The sequence below is a fragment of the Polyodon spathula genome, chromosome 20 (assembly GCF_017654505.1).
Source record: "Polyodon spathula isolate WHYD16114869_AA chromosome 20, ASM1765450v1, whole genome shotgun sequence".
Taxonomy (NCBI): domain Eukaryota; kingdom Metazoa; phylum Chordata; class Actinopteri; order Acipenseriformes; family Polyodontidae; genus Polyodon; species Polyodon spathula.
Window position 1 is genome coordinate 30845711 of NC_054553.1, and position 14938 is coordinate 30860648.

Consider the following 14938-nt stretch of genomic DNA (forward strand, 5'->3'; position numbering starts at 1 on the left):
TTCCCCCATCACAACCAAAGGGTTCTAAAGAAATGTTATGCAAAACAAGTCAAAAGGATTTTCCTTCTCATGTTATTGAGGGCCACAAACCCCATGACATTCCACCCGAGAGCCCTGCCCTGGGGTCAGGAACCTCAGCATTTAGAGGTTGATCAAATCAAAACCTGCGTTAGACGATTCCAGTGAAACGGAGCTGGGGTCGTCCAGGGTAAAGACATCATCCTTCTTTATAATGTGACAGAGGTGCGGTGATTGATGCAGGATATGGAAATGGGATTATTTCCATTTCATTTGGTGTTCCCAGGGATGCAGAAACAAAACAGTTTTGAGTCTCCCCCCAGAAGATTGAAAATCTGAATTCCAAATGTGCTGCAGACTAGACAAATCCTATAACCCTGACATCCTCAAAACTGAGCATTTCATGGTCTGAAATTCAACTAAGACTCCACTAAATTGCAGGCAAAAGCAACACTACACTGCTCCTAAACTCGAACGACCAGCTTTACAGTTTCTTTAGTGTCTCATCTCAAACCATGAGGTCACACCACTTCCCAGTACCTAACCACTAAGCTACACTGCCTCTCAGTCCCTCAGCTCTAACCACTAGGCTACACTTCCTGAGCTCTATCCACTAAAGCACACCACTAGGCTAAGCTTAATGCCTTTCTGTCCTGTGTTTAAAGGTTATTGTTCCTCTGATGCTGAGCCGGCTCTCTGCAACGCTGACCCCAGTCCTCTCCTTCCTGGAGCACAGCCTCTTCTGCTGTTTAAGAGGATTCATGATTACTTAGCTTATGATTTCTGCTTGCTTCCTATTTATGTTTTTTTTTATTTGGACCAACATTAAAAGTGTGTGTGTTTTTTTTTTTTAAAAACGCAGTGTTGGATAACTCATCAGCAGACAAGGTATTAAACTCACATTTTCAGCAGGGGGGTGTCCTATTGATGACCTCCCAGGTGTAGCTCTGAGTTTGATTTGGGGATAATTAGATCAGGGGCGAGTCCCAGGCTGAGTGGCAGAGCTGGGCTGACGTCAGAGGTGTCATCTTCTATAGATCCAGCAGCACACAGATCTCAGCAGGGACTGCCTTCCCCAGATTCAGGAGGCTAGAGATTCAGAGCACTGGCCTGATTAACAGCTGGAACTGTGAGCAGGAGCCCCAGCTGGGGCTTCTCAAAGTGGAAATGGGTCACTTCAATCCACAGCACTTAAGGATTCGTTGAGCTCCCTGTATTTAACAGTGCAGAGGCACTGACTTGGGGGGATTTATAGATCTGGTTTTATTAATATCACACTGAGAGATCCATATATTGGGAATGAAGTAGAGATTAGTGACAGCAGTGTCGTAAAAGGGAAAATGGGAGATGAACAAGAGAGAATGGAAGAGGACAGAGAAAGTGAGCCCTGGAAACCCAGCACCTCCTAGGGTGGAGATTAGAATGCACTGCTGCTCTCCTCTGCTGGTATGTGGAGCTGTGCTTGGAGCTGCTATTGCTGTGTGAATACCTCCTGCTCTCCCTGCTGGGAGAAATAACCTGGAAAACCAGAGCACTGGGACTCACTGCTGCAGATACAGAGAGATCTGATATACGTGCACGTGCTCCAGTTCCAAACATCCTTTAATAAATTAAAGAAAGCCAGCATGCAGGAACAGAACGCTTAACTGAAAGCATTTCTACTATGATAGAGTCACAGTGCAGCCATGCCTTGCGATAGTCTTCCATAGATTTGTATTGTTTAGCAGTGCAGCTTCCAATCAGCCCCCATCTACTGACAAAATCCATGCATTTATGCTCCAAGCAGTAACATCATCTCTGGTTTAACCAGGAGAATCACCTGTTACATAATGTCAGAGAAGAAGGGCTAAACCAGTGTTTAAAAATCTATTTCACCAGCATGAAAGATGCAGACAGGCATCAATATGGAAGATTTTTTTTTTTTTACTCTGCACCTGCAGGCTGTTACAGTACAAGCGATTAGATAGCAGGTCACTGAGAAGATGATTTCCAGGAGAACAGGCTGAGGAAGTGAAAGGTTTCATTGGCTGAGGGCCAAGTTACACGCCCCCCCCCCCCCCCCCCATGTTATTGCAGTTTAATGGCTCGCTGTGCATCCCGCTGAGTGACTGCACTAATGTTTGCACTCCTCAGAATTGGATTCCTATCAATGCGGCTGCTGTAGACCTACCAGCAGTTTGACAGGCTGAGGAATGGGACCCCTCCCATTTCTCATTGCTGGCACCGGCGTGCAGGCTGTGTGCTCAGTGTTTGTCATTGCTGGCAGTGGTGTGCAGGCTGTGTGCTCAGTGTTTCTCATTGCTGGCAGCGGCGTGCAGGCTGTGTGCTCAGTGTTTGTCATTGCTGGCAGCGGCGTGCAGGCTGTGTGCTCAGTGTTTCTCATTGCTGGCAGCGGCGTGCAGGCTGTGTGCTCAGTGTTTGTCATTGCTGGCAGCGGCGTGCAGGCTGTGTGCTCAGTGTTTCTCATTGCTGGCAGCGGCGTGCAGGCTGTGTGCTCAGTGTTTCTCATTGCTGGCAGCGGCGTGCAGGCTGTGTGCTCAGTGTTTCTCATTGCTGGCAGCGGCGTGCAGGCTGTGTGCTCAGTGTTTGTCATTGCTGGCAGCGGCGTGCAGGCTGTGTGCTCAGTGTTTCTCATTGCTGGCAGCGGCGTGCAGGCTGTGTGCTCAGTGTTTGTCATTGCTGGCAGCGGCGTGCAGGCTGTGTGCTCAGTGTTTGTCATTGCTGGCAGCGGCGTGCAGGCTGTGTGCTCAGTGTTTGTCATTGCTGGCAGCGGCGTGCAGGCTGTGTGCTCAGTGTTTCTCATTGCTGGCAGCGGCGTGCAGGCTGTGTGCTCAGTGTTTCTCATTGCTGGCAGTGGCGTGCAGGCTGTGTGCTCAGTGTTTCTCATTGCTGGCAGCGGCGTGCAGGCTGTGTGCTCAGTGTTTCTCATTGCTGGCAGCGGCGTGCAGGCTGTGTGCTCAGTGTTTCTCATTGCTGGCAGCGGCGTGCAGGCTGTGTGCTCAGTGTTTCTCATTGCTGGCAGCGGCGTGCAGGCTGTGTGCTCAGTGTTTCTCATTGCTGGCAGCGGCGTGCAGGCTGTGTGCTCAGTGTTTCTCATTGCTGGCAGCGGCGTGCAGGCTGTGTGCTCAGTGTTTCTCATTGCTGGCAGCGGCGTGCAGGCTGTGTGCTCAGTGTTTCTCATTGCTGGCAGCGGCGTGCAGGCTGTGTGCTCAGTGTTTCTCATTGCTGGCAGCGGCGTGCAGGCTGTGTGCTCAGTGTTTCTCATTGCTGGCAGCGGCGTGCAGGCTGTGTGCTCAGTGTTTGTCATTGCTGGCAGCGGCGTGCAGGCTGTGTGCTCAGTGTTTCTCATTGCTGGCAGCGGCGTGCTGGCTGTGTGCTCAGTGTTTCTCATTGCTGGCAGCGGCGTGCAGGCTGTGTGCTCAGTGTTTCTCATTGCTGGCAGCGGCGTGCAGGCTGTGTGCTCAGTGTTTGTCATTGCTGGCAGCGGCGTGCAGGCTGTGTGCTCAGTGTTTCTCATTGCTGGCAGCGGCGTGCAGGCTGTGTGCTCAGTGTTTCTCATTGCTGGCAGTGGCGTGCAGGCTGTGTGCTCAGTGTTTGTCATTGCTGGCAGTGGCGTGCAGGCTGTGTGCTCAGTGTTTCTCATTGCTGGCAGCGGCGTGCAGGCTCTGCGTGCTCAGCTGAGTTGAGTTCATTGCACTTGCTGTTAGAATCATTCCAAGAAGCTGGCATCAAAGTGTGCTGTGTTTCTCATTGCTGGCAATGCAGGCTGTGTGCTCAGTGTTTCTACACATGTATGAGTGGCAGCGGCGTGCAGGCTGTGTGCTCAGTGTTTCTCATTGCTGGCAGCGGCGTGCACTGTGTGCTCAGTACACAATGCTGGCACGGCGTGCTGGCTGTGTGCTCAGTGTTTCATTGCTGGCATGCAGGCTGTGTGTCAGTGTTTCTGTGGCAATTGCAGGCTGTGTGCTCAGTGTTTTCATTGCTGGCAGCGGCGTGCAAGTGTTTCTCATTGCTGGCACGGTGTGCTCAGGTTGTGTGCTCAGTGTTTCTCATTGCTGGCAGCGGCGTGCAGGCTGTGTGCTCAGTGTTTCTCATTGCTGGCAGCGGCGTGCAGGCTGTGTGCTCAGTGTTTCTCATTGCTGGCAGCGGCGTGCTGGCTGTGTGCTCAGTGTTTCTCATTGCTGGCAGCGGCGTGCAGGCTGTGTGCTCAGTGTTTCTCATTGCTGGCAGCGGCGTGCAGGCTGTGTGCTCAGTGTTTGTCATTGCTGGCAGCGGCGTGCAGGCTGTGTGCTCAGTGTTTCTCATTGCTGGCAGCGGCGTGCAGGCTGTGTGCTCAGTGTTTCTCATTGCTGGCAGCGGCGTGCAGGCTGTGTGCTCAGTGTTTCTCATTGCTGGCAGCGGCGTGCAGGCTGTGTGCTCAGTGTTTCTCATTGCTGGCAGCGGCGTGCAGGCTGTGTGCTCAGTGTTTCTCATTGCTGGCAGCGGCGTGCAGGCTGTGTGCTCAGTGTTTCTCATTGCTGGCAGCGGCGTGCAGGCTGTGTGCTCAGTGTTTCTCATTGCTGGCAGCGGCGTGCAGGCTGTGTGCTCAGTGTTTCTCATTGCTGGCAGCGGCGTGCAGGCTGTGTGCTCAGTGTTTCTCATTGCTGGCAGCGGCGTGCAGGCTGTGTGCTCAGTGTTTCTCATTGCTGGCAGCGGCGTGCAGGCTGTGTGCTCAGTGTTTCTCATTGCTGGCAGCGGCGTGCAGGCTGTGTGCTCAGTGTTTCTCATTGCTGGCAGCGGCGTGCAGGCTGTGTGCTCAGTGTTTCTCATTGCTGGCAGCGGCGTGCAGGCTGTGTGCTCAGTGTTTCTCATTGCTGGCAGCGGCGTGCAGGCTGTGTGCTCAGTGTTTCTCATTGCTGGCAGCGGCGTGCAGGCTGTGTGCTCAGTGTTTGTCATTGCTGGCAGCGGCGTGCAGGCTGTGTGCTCAGTGTTTCTCATTGCTGGCAGCGGCGTGCTGGCTGTGTGCTCAGTGTTTCTCATTGCTGGCAGCGGCGTGCAGGCTGTGTGCTCAGTGTTTCTCATTGCTGGCAGCGGCGTGCAGGCTGTGTGCTCAGTGTTTGTCATTGCTGGCAGCGGCGTGCAGGCTGTGTGCTCAGTGTTTCTCATTGCTGGCAGCGGCGTGCAGGCTGTGTGCTCAGTGTTTCTCATTGCTGGCAGCGGCGTGCAGGCTGTGTGCTCAGTGTTTCTCATTGCTGGCAGCGGCGTGCAGGCTGTGTGCTCAGTGTTTCTCATTGCTGGCAGCGGCGTGCAGGCTGTGTGCTCAGTGTTTCTCATTGCTGGCAGCGGCGTGCAGGCTGTGTGCTCAGTGTTTGTCATTGCTGGCAGCGGCGTGCAGGCTGTGTGCTCAGTGTTTCTCATTGCTGGCAGCGGCGTGCAGGCTGTGTGCTCAGTGTTTCTCATTGCTGGCAGCGGCGTGCAGGCTGTGTGCTCAGTGTTTCTCATTGCTGGCAGCGGCGTGCACACAGTGTTTGTCATTGCTGGCAGTGGCATGCAGGCTGTGTGCTCAGTGTTTCTCATTGCTGGCAGCGGCGTGCAGGCACTCAGTGTTTGTCATTGCTGGCAGCGGCATGCAGGCTGTGTGCTCAGTGTTTCTCATTGCTGGCAGCGGCGTGCAGGCTGTGTGCTCAGTGTTTGTCATTGCTGGCAGTGGCGTGCAGGCTGTGTGCTCAGTGTTTCTCATTGCTGGCAGCGGCGTGCAGGCTGTGTGCTCAGTGTTTCTCATTGCTGGCAGCACGTGCAGGCTGTGTGCTCAGTGTTTCTCACTGGCAGCGGCGTGCAGGCTGTGTGCTCAGTGTTTCACATTGCTGGCAGCGGCACAGGCTGTGTGCTCAGTGTTTCTCATTGCTGGCAGCGGCGTGCACTGTGTGCTCAGTGTTTGTCATTGCTGGCAGCGGCGTGCTCAGGCTGTGTGCTCAGTGTTTCTCATTGCTGGCAGGCGTGCAGGCTGTGTGCTCAGTGTTTCTCATTGCTGGCAGTGCAGTGTTTCATTGCTGGCAGCGGCGTGCAGGCTGTGTGCTCAGTGTTTTTCATTGCTGGCACGGCGTGCAGGCTCTGCAGCTGAGTAGTTCACACATTCCAAGAAGCACAAAGGGTGTTAATGGAATTATAATGTCTACACATGTATGAGAGGAGCACAGAAAGGAGACTTATATAACAAAAAACACCCCCCACTGAAACTCATACACAATCACGTTTGCATGGCAGTTCATAGAGGCATCTTACAACTGTAAATTTTTTTTTTTTCAAAAACTGTGCTGGCAGGCATACATCTCACACACACCCTCGGATTGACAGGGAACATTATCCCTCTCAATGACAGTGGAATACAGCTGTGGAGACTGGCTGCAGGACATGTGCATCAAGGTCACGCATATCCTACTGCTATAAATAAGAACACACACAGGAGTTTACACACACAATAACACCACACACACACACACAATAATACACCACACACACACACACACACACACACACACACACACACACCACACCACACACACACACCACACCACACACACCACACACACCACACACACACACACACACACACACACACACACCACACACACACACACACACACACACACACACACTCACACACACACACACACACTCACACACACACACACACACACACACACCACACACACACACACACACACACACACCACACCACACACACACACCACACACACACACACCACACACACACACACACACACACACACCCACACACACACACACACACACACACCACACACACACACACACACACACACACACACCCACACCACACACACACACACACACACACACACACACACACACACACACACACACACACACACACCACACACACACACACACACACACCCACACCACACGCTCACACACACACACCACACCACACACTCACACACACACACACTCACACCACACCACACACACACACACACTCACACACACACCACACCACACACTTGCGCACATTCTCTATCGTTAAGTTGAGTAGGATTTCATCTCCTGGCTCCCGTATCTGAGCTGCTGTCTCTTTCATACTCAGAGTGTTTGATCCTCTGATACAAGTTGAAATGCATCTGTTCTTTTGGCATGGAACATTTTTTTAATTATTTTTTCCCCTCCATTTCTCTATTCCTCTCACTCCTGCTCAATTTATTCCTCACTCTCTCTCTCTCTCTCTCTCTCTCTCTCTCTCTCTCATCCTCTCAACCACAAGAAGGACACTGTGTGCTAATATATCACAATTTTATTACAAAATTTAAATTTGCTAGTCTTTCAGAGTTGCCATGCTTTCAGCATATAACAATACAGTAAAAAACCCAACCCCACGAGGACAGTGAGAGCAGATCTGGTGATGCTGCGGCTGCACCATTTTTCTTTCATGCTGTTTTTGTAGATAGCATTCCTAATACAGAGTACAAACACCATGGCCTTGAACACATTGCTTTAAATACATTTATTAATAAATATCAATAATAATAAATAATAAAAAACATTTGCAAATTAAATCAAATGTGCTGAATTTTTTTGCACCAGCCCAAGGCACCCAGACTTTAAACTTAGTTGGCAATTAAATTCAGTTACTGCATAAACACAGAAAGCTAAAAAAAGCAAGTCAGCAAACAAATATTGAGTCAATCTCGCTTAGTCCTCGCATTAACCTTTCATCTTCTGGGTCACATTTCATTCACAGTGCAAGTTACAGGGGAGAAAATTGAGAAATGATCATGGCTACTAACACAACACAGCCTGTCACACCATCGATAGGAAACGAGGGGGAGAAGACCGGCTTTGCTGTTGAGTAGCTGTCCAAGATAAGGCGTGTAGCTGCCCAGCTTCTTCTCCAGTAGGATGGACAGAGCCCTCGGATCAGAGCTCCGCTCACCAGCAGAAGTGCTTACAGTTCAAAAGGAGGAGGCGTCTTTAGTCACAAGTTTCCAAGACCAAAAAAATTATTGATTTTCTTATACAAAAAAGTGACTGATTTTTCTTGCTTTCTTTTCATTTAAATCCATGTATATATATATATATATATATATATATATATATATATATATATATATATATATATATATATATATATATAATATATATAAATATATATATTAAAAAAATTTAAAAAAAAATGTAAGGAGGACATTCAAGCCAGGAGAGATGCTGCTGTCCTGCTGTCTGCTTGTGCTGCGGCTCAGTTGATCTGACGGCAGGCTTCAAAAGTCCACTTGGTGGCGCCTCCATAGACGTCAATGTTGTTCTCGGCCCAGGAGATGACATTCCCCACCAGGGCTTTGCTGTTGCAGGTGGCCAGGTTGTAGATCTCGCCTGAGGAAAGCTTCCTGTCCCAGATATTGAAGTTAGCCAGCTCGCCCACGAACGCTTGTGTGGCGTCGAACCCTCCGCCCAGCGTGTCCTGGGAAAACGGGGGAACGATTAGAAAACCCCTTGGACCGTGTGCATGAGCATTCTCAATTACTCACTTAACACAACCTTTGATCTCATCAATACATGAATTCATTTTACTTTCATTAGTGTAACTGGCTCTGAAGAACGGAGCCCTTTTCAATGAGAGAGAGAGAGAGAGAGAGAGAGAGAGAGAGAGAGAGAGAGAGAGAGCTCTTCTGAAGTGGGAATCTTCCTTTACTGCTCTCTATGGCTAAAGCTAACCCCATTCCTGCCACCAGCCCTAACCTCAATATGCTATCTAACCCTTTATAGACACAGCCTTGAAATATTGAAAGCTATGCTACAGATCACAGATGTTCCTGTTTCATGCTGATATGATGGGAGCCTGTGCAAGTCAAGAAGAGGGACCGTCCCGAATCCAGAGGGACAGTTGGTGTGTGATAGGTGGACAGGTAATGCTTACCTGTTCTTGACCCAGCACAAGGACTCCCTGTGGTTTGATTGGATGGTAGGGGGCCAGGTTCTCCCCGTTGCCCCTCAGCACGCCATCCTGGAACGCCTCCCACACGCCATCGCGCGTGGTCCAGGTGATGCAGATGTGATGCCACTTCCCGTCTTTAATCACAAACGGCAACTTCGCTACCTGTGTGGGAGGGAGAAGGGGCGGGGTTAGAATGCGCGTATATGAAACAATCACAGACGAAAGCTCAAATATGGTTCTGTAGCTTTCCACAGTACATGTGCCATATACTGCACCACTGAGATCTGCAAGAAGCCCACCTTGTCATTGATGAGTATCTCCATCGGGTTGTCTCCCCACTCGATCAGCACTAACTCGTTGGCTTGCCCCGGGACTGCGTAGGAGAAGGGCGTGCCCAAGCCGGGGGAGGCGCTGGATTTGAGCCACATGCACACTGTGAAGGAGTACATCTCGGGCAGGCTCTTCTTCACCTTCGCGTACATGTAGTTAGTCCTCAGGAGGAAGGTCAGCTGGAACTTATCGGCGGGGCGGTTCTCTTTCTGACCTGGCAAAGATGGAAATACATCAGAACATTCATTCTGATGCTTGTGACCAGAGTCTCCATCACAAAAATCAATAAGAACATTTAAAAAATATCTTAAGGTCATGGTTATTTTGCTCATAATTCTCTTATTATTTATGTATTTACTTATTTATTTATAATTGGTTTTAATTGTATAAATCTTCAAGTGACAGTTGCGGCTCTTTCACTTCCCATTGAAATTTATGATATGTGGAGCTAATCGTTAAAAAAAAAAAGAAAAACAGTTTTCTATATTGATCAATAAGTTGTAGAAATCACAAAGTGCTCGAGTAAGTTAAACATGCCTGTAGATAATGGATGCCAGCACGCTTGCTGATGACGACATGCAACACGACTGCATACAATCAACATAATTTTTTTGATGTTTTATGCTTTTGTTATGTTGCCTCAGTTGCTTGTGGTTTTATTATACCATCTGCTTTATCAAGATATTGCACGCCATTCTGCAGTGTGATACTGTATTAGTCACATGGATGGTGCTGAGGGAATAACTCTCTCTCTCCCTCCATCCCCTCTCACTCTCCCTCCCTCCCTGGCTCTCCCCATCTCTCCCTCCCTCCACCCCCTCTCTCCCTCCCTCCCTCCCTCCATCCCCCCTCCATCCATCCATCTCCTCTATCTCCCTCCCTGAGTGAGGGAGGGACCCCCTCTCCTCTCTCCTCCCCCACTCCTCTCTCTCCCTCCCTCCCTCCCTCTCCTCTCCCTCCCTCCCTCCCCCCCCCCCTCTCTCTCTCTCTCTCCCCCCCTCTCTCTCTCTCTCCCTCCTCTCCCTCCCTCCCTCTCTCTGTCTCTCTCCTCCCTCTCTCTCCCCCCTCTCCCTTTTACCTACTTCTTTGACTCTTACTGTAACGAGAGGAGCTGTAAGTAGTGATCAATAATCTAAAGGCATGGACTGAAAAAACCTGCTCCAATGGGCATCATTAGCCGTCCTGCTGAAGATTGAGAAACAGAAAGCGCTAACGGGGCAGAAATACTCTCCCGAGGTCATTCTGCAAACCGATGTTATTTTACTAACCGCATTAGACAGAAGCTGAATTATTTTTGTGTTTGTTTTTTTTAAATCGTATTACAGTATATAAACAAAAATTAAAACGAAAAAATATTGTAAAAAACGAGAGTGTCTACTGACAGTTTATAATTTATTAATGTAGATCGGAATATGCAAAGCAATGCAGTTCTCATTCCTGCGACAATGGGATATTGTTAACATTGGAAGAGTCGTGTGCGCATTCAATGCAATATTAATAATAATATATTTTTTTAAATTCACTTTGAAAAAAAAAGACATTCGCTATTTAATTTTAAGGATATCGGTAATGTCAAACATGCAGTACACTCACACATCGTCTCCTCAAAATTATAACGCTCAAGCGCCAAAGTGAATGCAACACACACGGTTTCGAGTCTCGTCTCTAGCCCGTCACTTTAATACCGTTCCCCATGCAAGACACCCTGCATCGAACATTAGTAACACACGCTTTCTCCCACCCCAGCCGAACAGCGGGTCTGTACTTGGTATTGCACGGTATAGCAAACTCACCCTTCTCCAGGTCGCTGATCCTGTGGTGCAGGGATGTGAGCGTGGATTCCACCTTGATTCTCTGCTCCGTCTCGTTCTTCAGCCCGGGCTTGCTTTCCTCCATGCCGTTCACACGGGACAGCACCTGCTTCTCCAGGTCCTCGATTTTATTCTGGAGTAGATCTTTCAAGTTGTTAGCGGTGGCTGAATTGTTGTTCCTGCTGAACTGCTGAAATAACACAGTAAATAAATAAATAAATTAGTAATTTGATTTGACACTTCGCTCCCGTTTCTCGCAAGACCTATATGTATATCACTTAGGGCGCTGCAGTGGTAAGACCAGCTTAACTTGTTTAGAGCTTATTGTCTAAGAGAGTTTACTGTGAGCTGTGAGTTGCAAGAAGTCTCATTTTGTTTAAGTTGAGCTACATGTCCTGGCTAGGGTTCACTGTGCAAGTTCATTGAAATGCCTGCGGAGATAATAAATAAATAAATAAATAAATAAATAAATAAATAAATAAATGGGGAGTGGAAGCGATGAACAAGTTAACAGCTTCAGCGCCCGTGTACGCGATTGTAACTCTAAAAACAGGTAACATTCAAACCCATTGGTATAGTTTGTGATACGTCTCTTATTGGAAGCTCAAGTAGCGATACTGTATAGATCAGAAATAAAACAGCAACAAATAAACTCTCTCGCTTCTGCATCATGCTAACCCCAGCCGCGGGGACATACCTCCAGGTTTTCTAGCCTCTGTTTGAGTGACTGTAAAGTTTGAGCCAGTTGGTTTAACGTATCCGCTGCAGTCCTCGATACATCCCCCATGGTGTTCTTGCCTGTTTCTTTTCTCCTCGAACCGGGTCTGGTCTCTCCCGGGTCTGTTATACTCTGACTCTCGCATCGGCTCAGCTTGGCTGTCAGCTCCCGAATCGTTTCTTTTTGGTTCATGATAGTCTCCTTCTGCTGCAGGACCGTTTCCCTCAGCTGCAGGACCGTGGTCTTCAGGTCCTCCGCCGGCCCGCTGTTCTGCATGGTAGCAGCACACATGTCCATATCCGCTGGCACAGAGGTACAAATAAACCGGGCCTGGCCGAAATCTTGGGACGACCCAAGATCTAGGAGGAAGAAAGTCAGCAGAAAAAGTTTCCAAGAGTCCACCGATATCATGGTTCGTTTTTCTTCGGCGCTCTGTGGTTGCAGGTGAGTTCAGCACCTGGGAGCTGTCCACTGAAGTTCTGAGTTTCTCGCATCGAGCGGCTTCCTTATATAGCGCAGCAGGCGGAGCGCGGAGGCACCGCGTCACAGTGGGAGGAATCACACTCCAGTCTAATCGCCGCCTCCCCTTTCGTAAGGTGGACAGAGCCCGTCATCATGCTGGCCAGAACCGGTGAACGATTTACTTCACCGATTTTAGATTTGCGTGCTTGTTGAAAACCCTTTAAACTCCCGATCTGGGGGTTCGGTTTCGATGGTAAATTAAGTATATATTTCTATTAGCGTGTAATGACAACAGTAAGGATTGTCTGCTGTGGATTGTACTGAAATTAGTGCCAGGGGGGTAATACGGTTATATAACATATTTCCACTCAACAGGAGCACACTGTGCTAAATGTAAATGGGTTATGTTGCCCTTGTGTTGGACACGTTTCGATGGAACAACCTGAAGCGCGTTTGGAAATACATTAGAGCCAATGCTGGTGTAACCGATTCTTCATCGGACAATAAAATGGACCATACAGTACTGTACTGCTGTACTACTGCTGATGTGTAATTTAGAGTCCTATTCCTCCATTCTGAACCAATATTAAACACAGATATTGACAGTTATAAACACATATTAGTGTTCATTTCACCAAAAAAAAGTATTTTAATTCTTACTTAGAAACGTCCATGCATTACAGTATATTAATATGTAATAATTCTCCGGCCGCATTACAACGCAATGCTTTAGTGTTAACTGGGTTCTCAAGCCTTTATGATTTCCAATGCCTTATAGATACAGTGTCACAGTTAATTGTATACACTTTGCTACATTTTCTCAATGGTATACCGCAGTACATCTAAACTTTTACATATGTATTAATCTATTATTTATCATTTTTGTTTGCTTGTTCACTCTGACACAATGTTAAAACGAAGATGAGTTTGTCATCCCGCTAAAAAGTTCCCTCCCGACCCATCTTAAGCAAAGGGCCGCCTCGCAGCCCAGTGGGACCGGGGGGATGCTCACTGCCCCCCCCCCCCCCCCCCCCCCCCCCCCCCCCCTCCTCCAAAGGGAACCCTCAAGGAAGGTCGGGTACACTATGCCGGTCGGACATAACGCACCCCCCAGCGCTGTATTGCGTGTTTTAGGCGCTCACTTCCTGTACTGCGTGTTTTAGCCTCAATTTAGATTCATCTGCCCCCACACACCACTACTCGATGCAAAATAATAATAATAATACCACAAACATCCAAATACGTCAACCCAAGATGACACATCCACAATAATACTTCAAAAGAATAAAAATATCTTAAACTTCTATAGCCTCCTTGATAACCATGTAGTCAGTTTTTAAGCTGTTAAAATGTGGTCTTCTTTAGTAATAACAAAGTCCAGTTCCTGTTTTATTTCATGAAATACAGCAGCCCGAAACACTAAGCTGTCTCGACTCTGAAAGAAGAGTGTCTAAATAAATGATTATAAAAAAATTAAAAACAAGAGTGATTTTCTTAGACAAAAAAGTGACTGATTTTTCTTTCTTACTTTGCATTCATATATATATATAAAATTGAGTATTTCTCTCGATGTGCTCCAGGCGTCTGCAGTGCTAGTACTCTTGCAGGTGAAGACTGCCAGAGTAACACGTGAAATCATTCACATGTTACACCTCTCATAGATCTACAGTGCTGAAGTGCTTATGTAACGCCTCTCACATTTAGTTAACTTATTAATGACTGTAACTGAAATAAAACAATGCTGTGAGTGATGTTGCTGTGATGTTGCTGTGATGTTGTTGTGAGGGATGTTGCTGTGAAGGATGTTGCTGTGAGGGATGTTGCTGTGAGTGGATGTTGCTGTGAGTGGTGTTGCTGTGAGTTGCTGTGATGTTGCTGTGAGGGATGTTGGTGTGAGTGATGTTGCTGTGAGGATGTTGCTGTGAGGGATGTTGGTGTGAGGGATGTTGCTGTGAGGGCTGTTGTTGTGATGTTGCTATGAGGAGAGTGGTGTTGGAGTGATGTTGCTGTGAGTGATGTTGCTGTGAGTGATGTTGCTGTGAGTGATGTTGCTGAGGGATGTTGCTGTGAGTGATGTTGCTGTGAGTGATGTTGCTGTGATGTTGCTGTGAGTGATGTTGCTGTGAGTGATGTTGCTGTGAGTGATGTTGCTGTGAGTGATGTTGCTGTGAGTGATGTTGCTGTGAGTGTGTGATGTTGCTGTGTGTTGCTGTGATGTTGCTGTGAGTGTTGTTGTGATGTGAGGTGATGTTGCTGTGATGTGTTGCTGTGAGTGATGTTGGTGTGAGTGATGTTGCTGTGAGTGATGTTGCTGTGAGTGATGTTGCTGTGAGTGATGTTGCTGTGAGTGATGTTGCTGTGATGTTGCTGTGATGTTGCTGTGATGTTGCTGTGAGTGATGTTGCTGTGAGGGATGTTGCTGTGATGTTGCTGTGAGGGATGTTGCTGTGAGGGATGTTGCTGTGAGTGATGTTGCTGTGATGTTGCTGTGATGATGTTGCTGTGAGTGATGTTGCTGTGAGGGATGTTGCTGTGAGGGATGTTGCTGTGAGTGATGTTGCTGTGAGTGATGTTGCTGTGAGTGATGTTGCTGTGAGTGATGTTGCTGTGAGTGATGTTGCTGTGAGTGATGTTGCTGTGAGGGATGTTGCT

The 14938-nt window shown here is 48.3% G+C and overlaps 1 protein-coding gene across 2 annotated transcripts; it reads right to left on the bottom strand.

The window, feature by feature from the left end:
* Positions 1 to 8200: 8200 nt before the first annotated feature.
* On the bottom strand, positions 8201 to 12299 carry LOC121295259 (neuronal pentraxin-1-like). Of its 2 annotated transcripts, none has more exons than XM_041219705.1 (5): positions 11804 to 12299; positions 11089 to 11293; positions 9265 to 9509; positions 8948 to 9127; positions 8201 to 8491 (listed from the first exon to the last, which is right to left on the bottom strand). In XM_041219705.1, the coding sequence occupies exons 1-5, from the start codon at positions 12233 to 12235 to the stop codon at positions 8270 to 8272; spliced, it is 1284 nt and encodes a 427-aa protein (XP_041075639.1). In that variant the 5' UTR covers positions 12236 to 12299; the 3' UTR covers positions 8201 to 8269. The 2 variants fall into 2 exon arrangements, with proteins under 2 accessions (XP_041075639.1, XP_041075638.1); XM_041219704.1 differs by having other exon boundaries at positions 11089 to 11296.
* Between the last annotated feature and the right edge of the window lie 2639 nt (positions 12300 to 14938).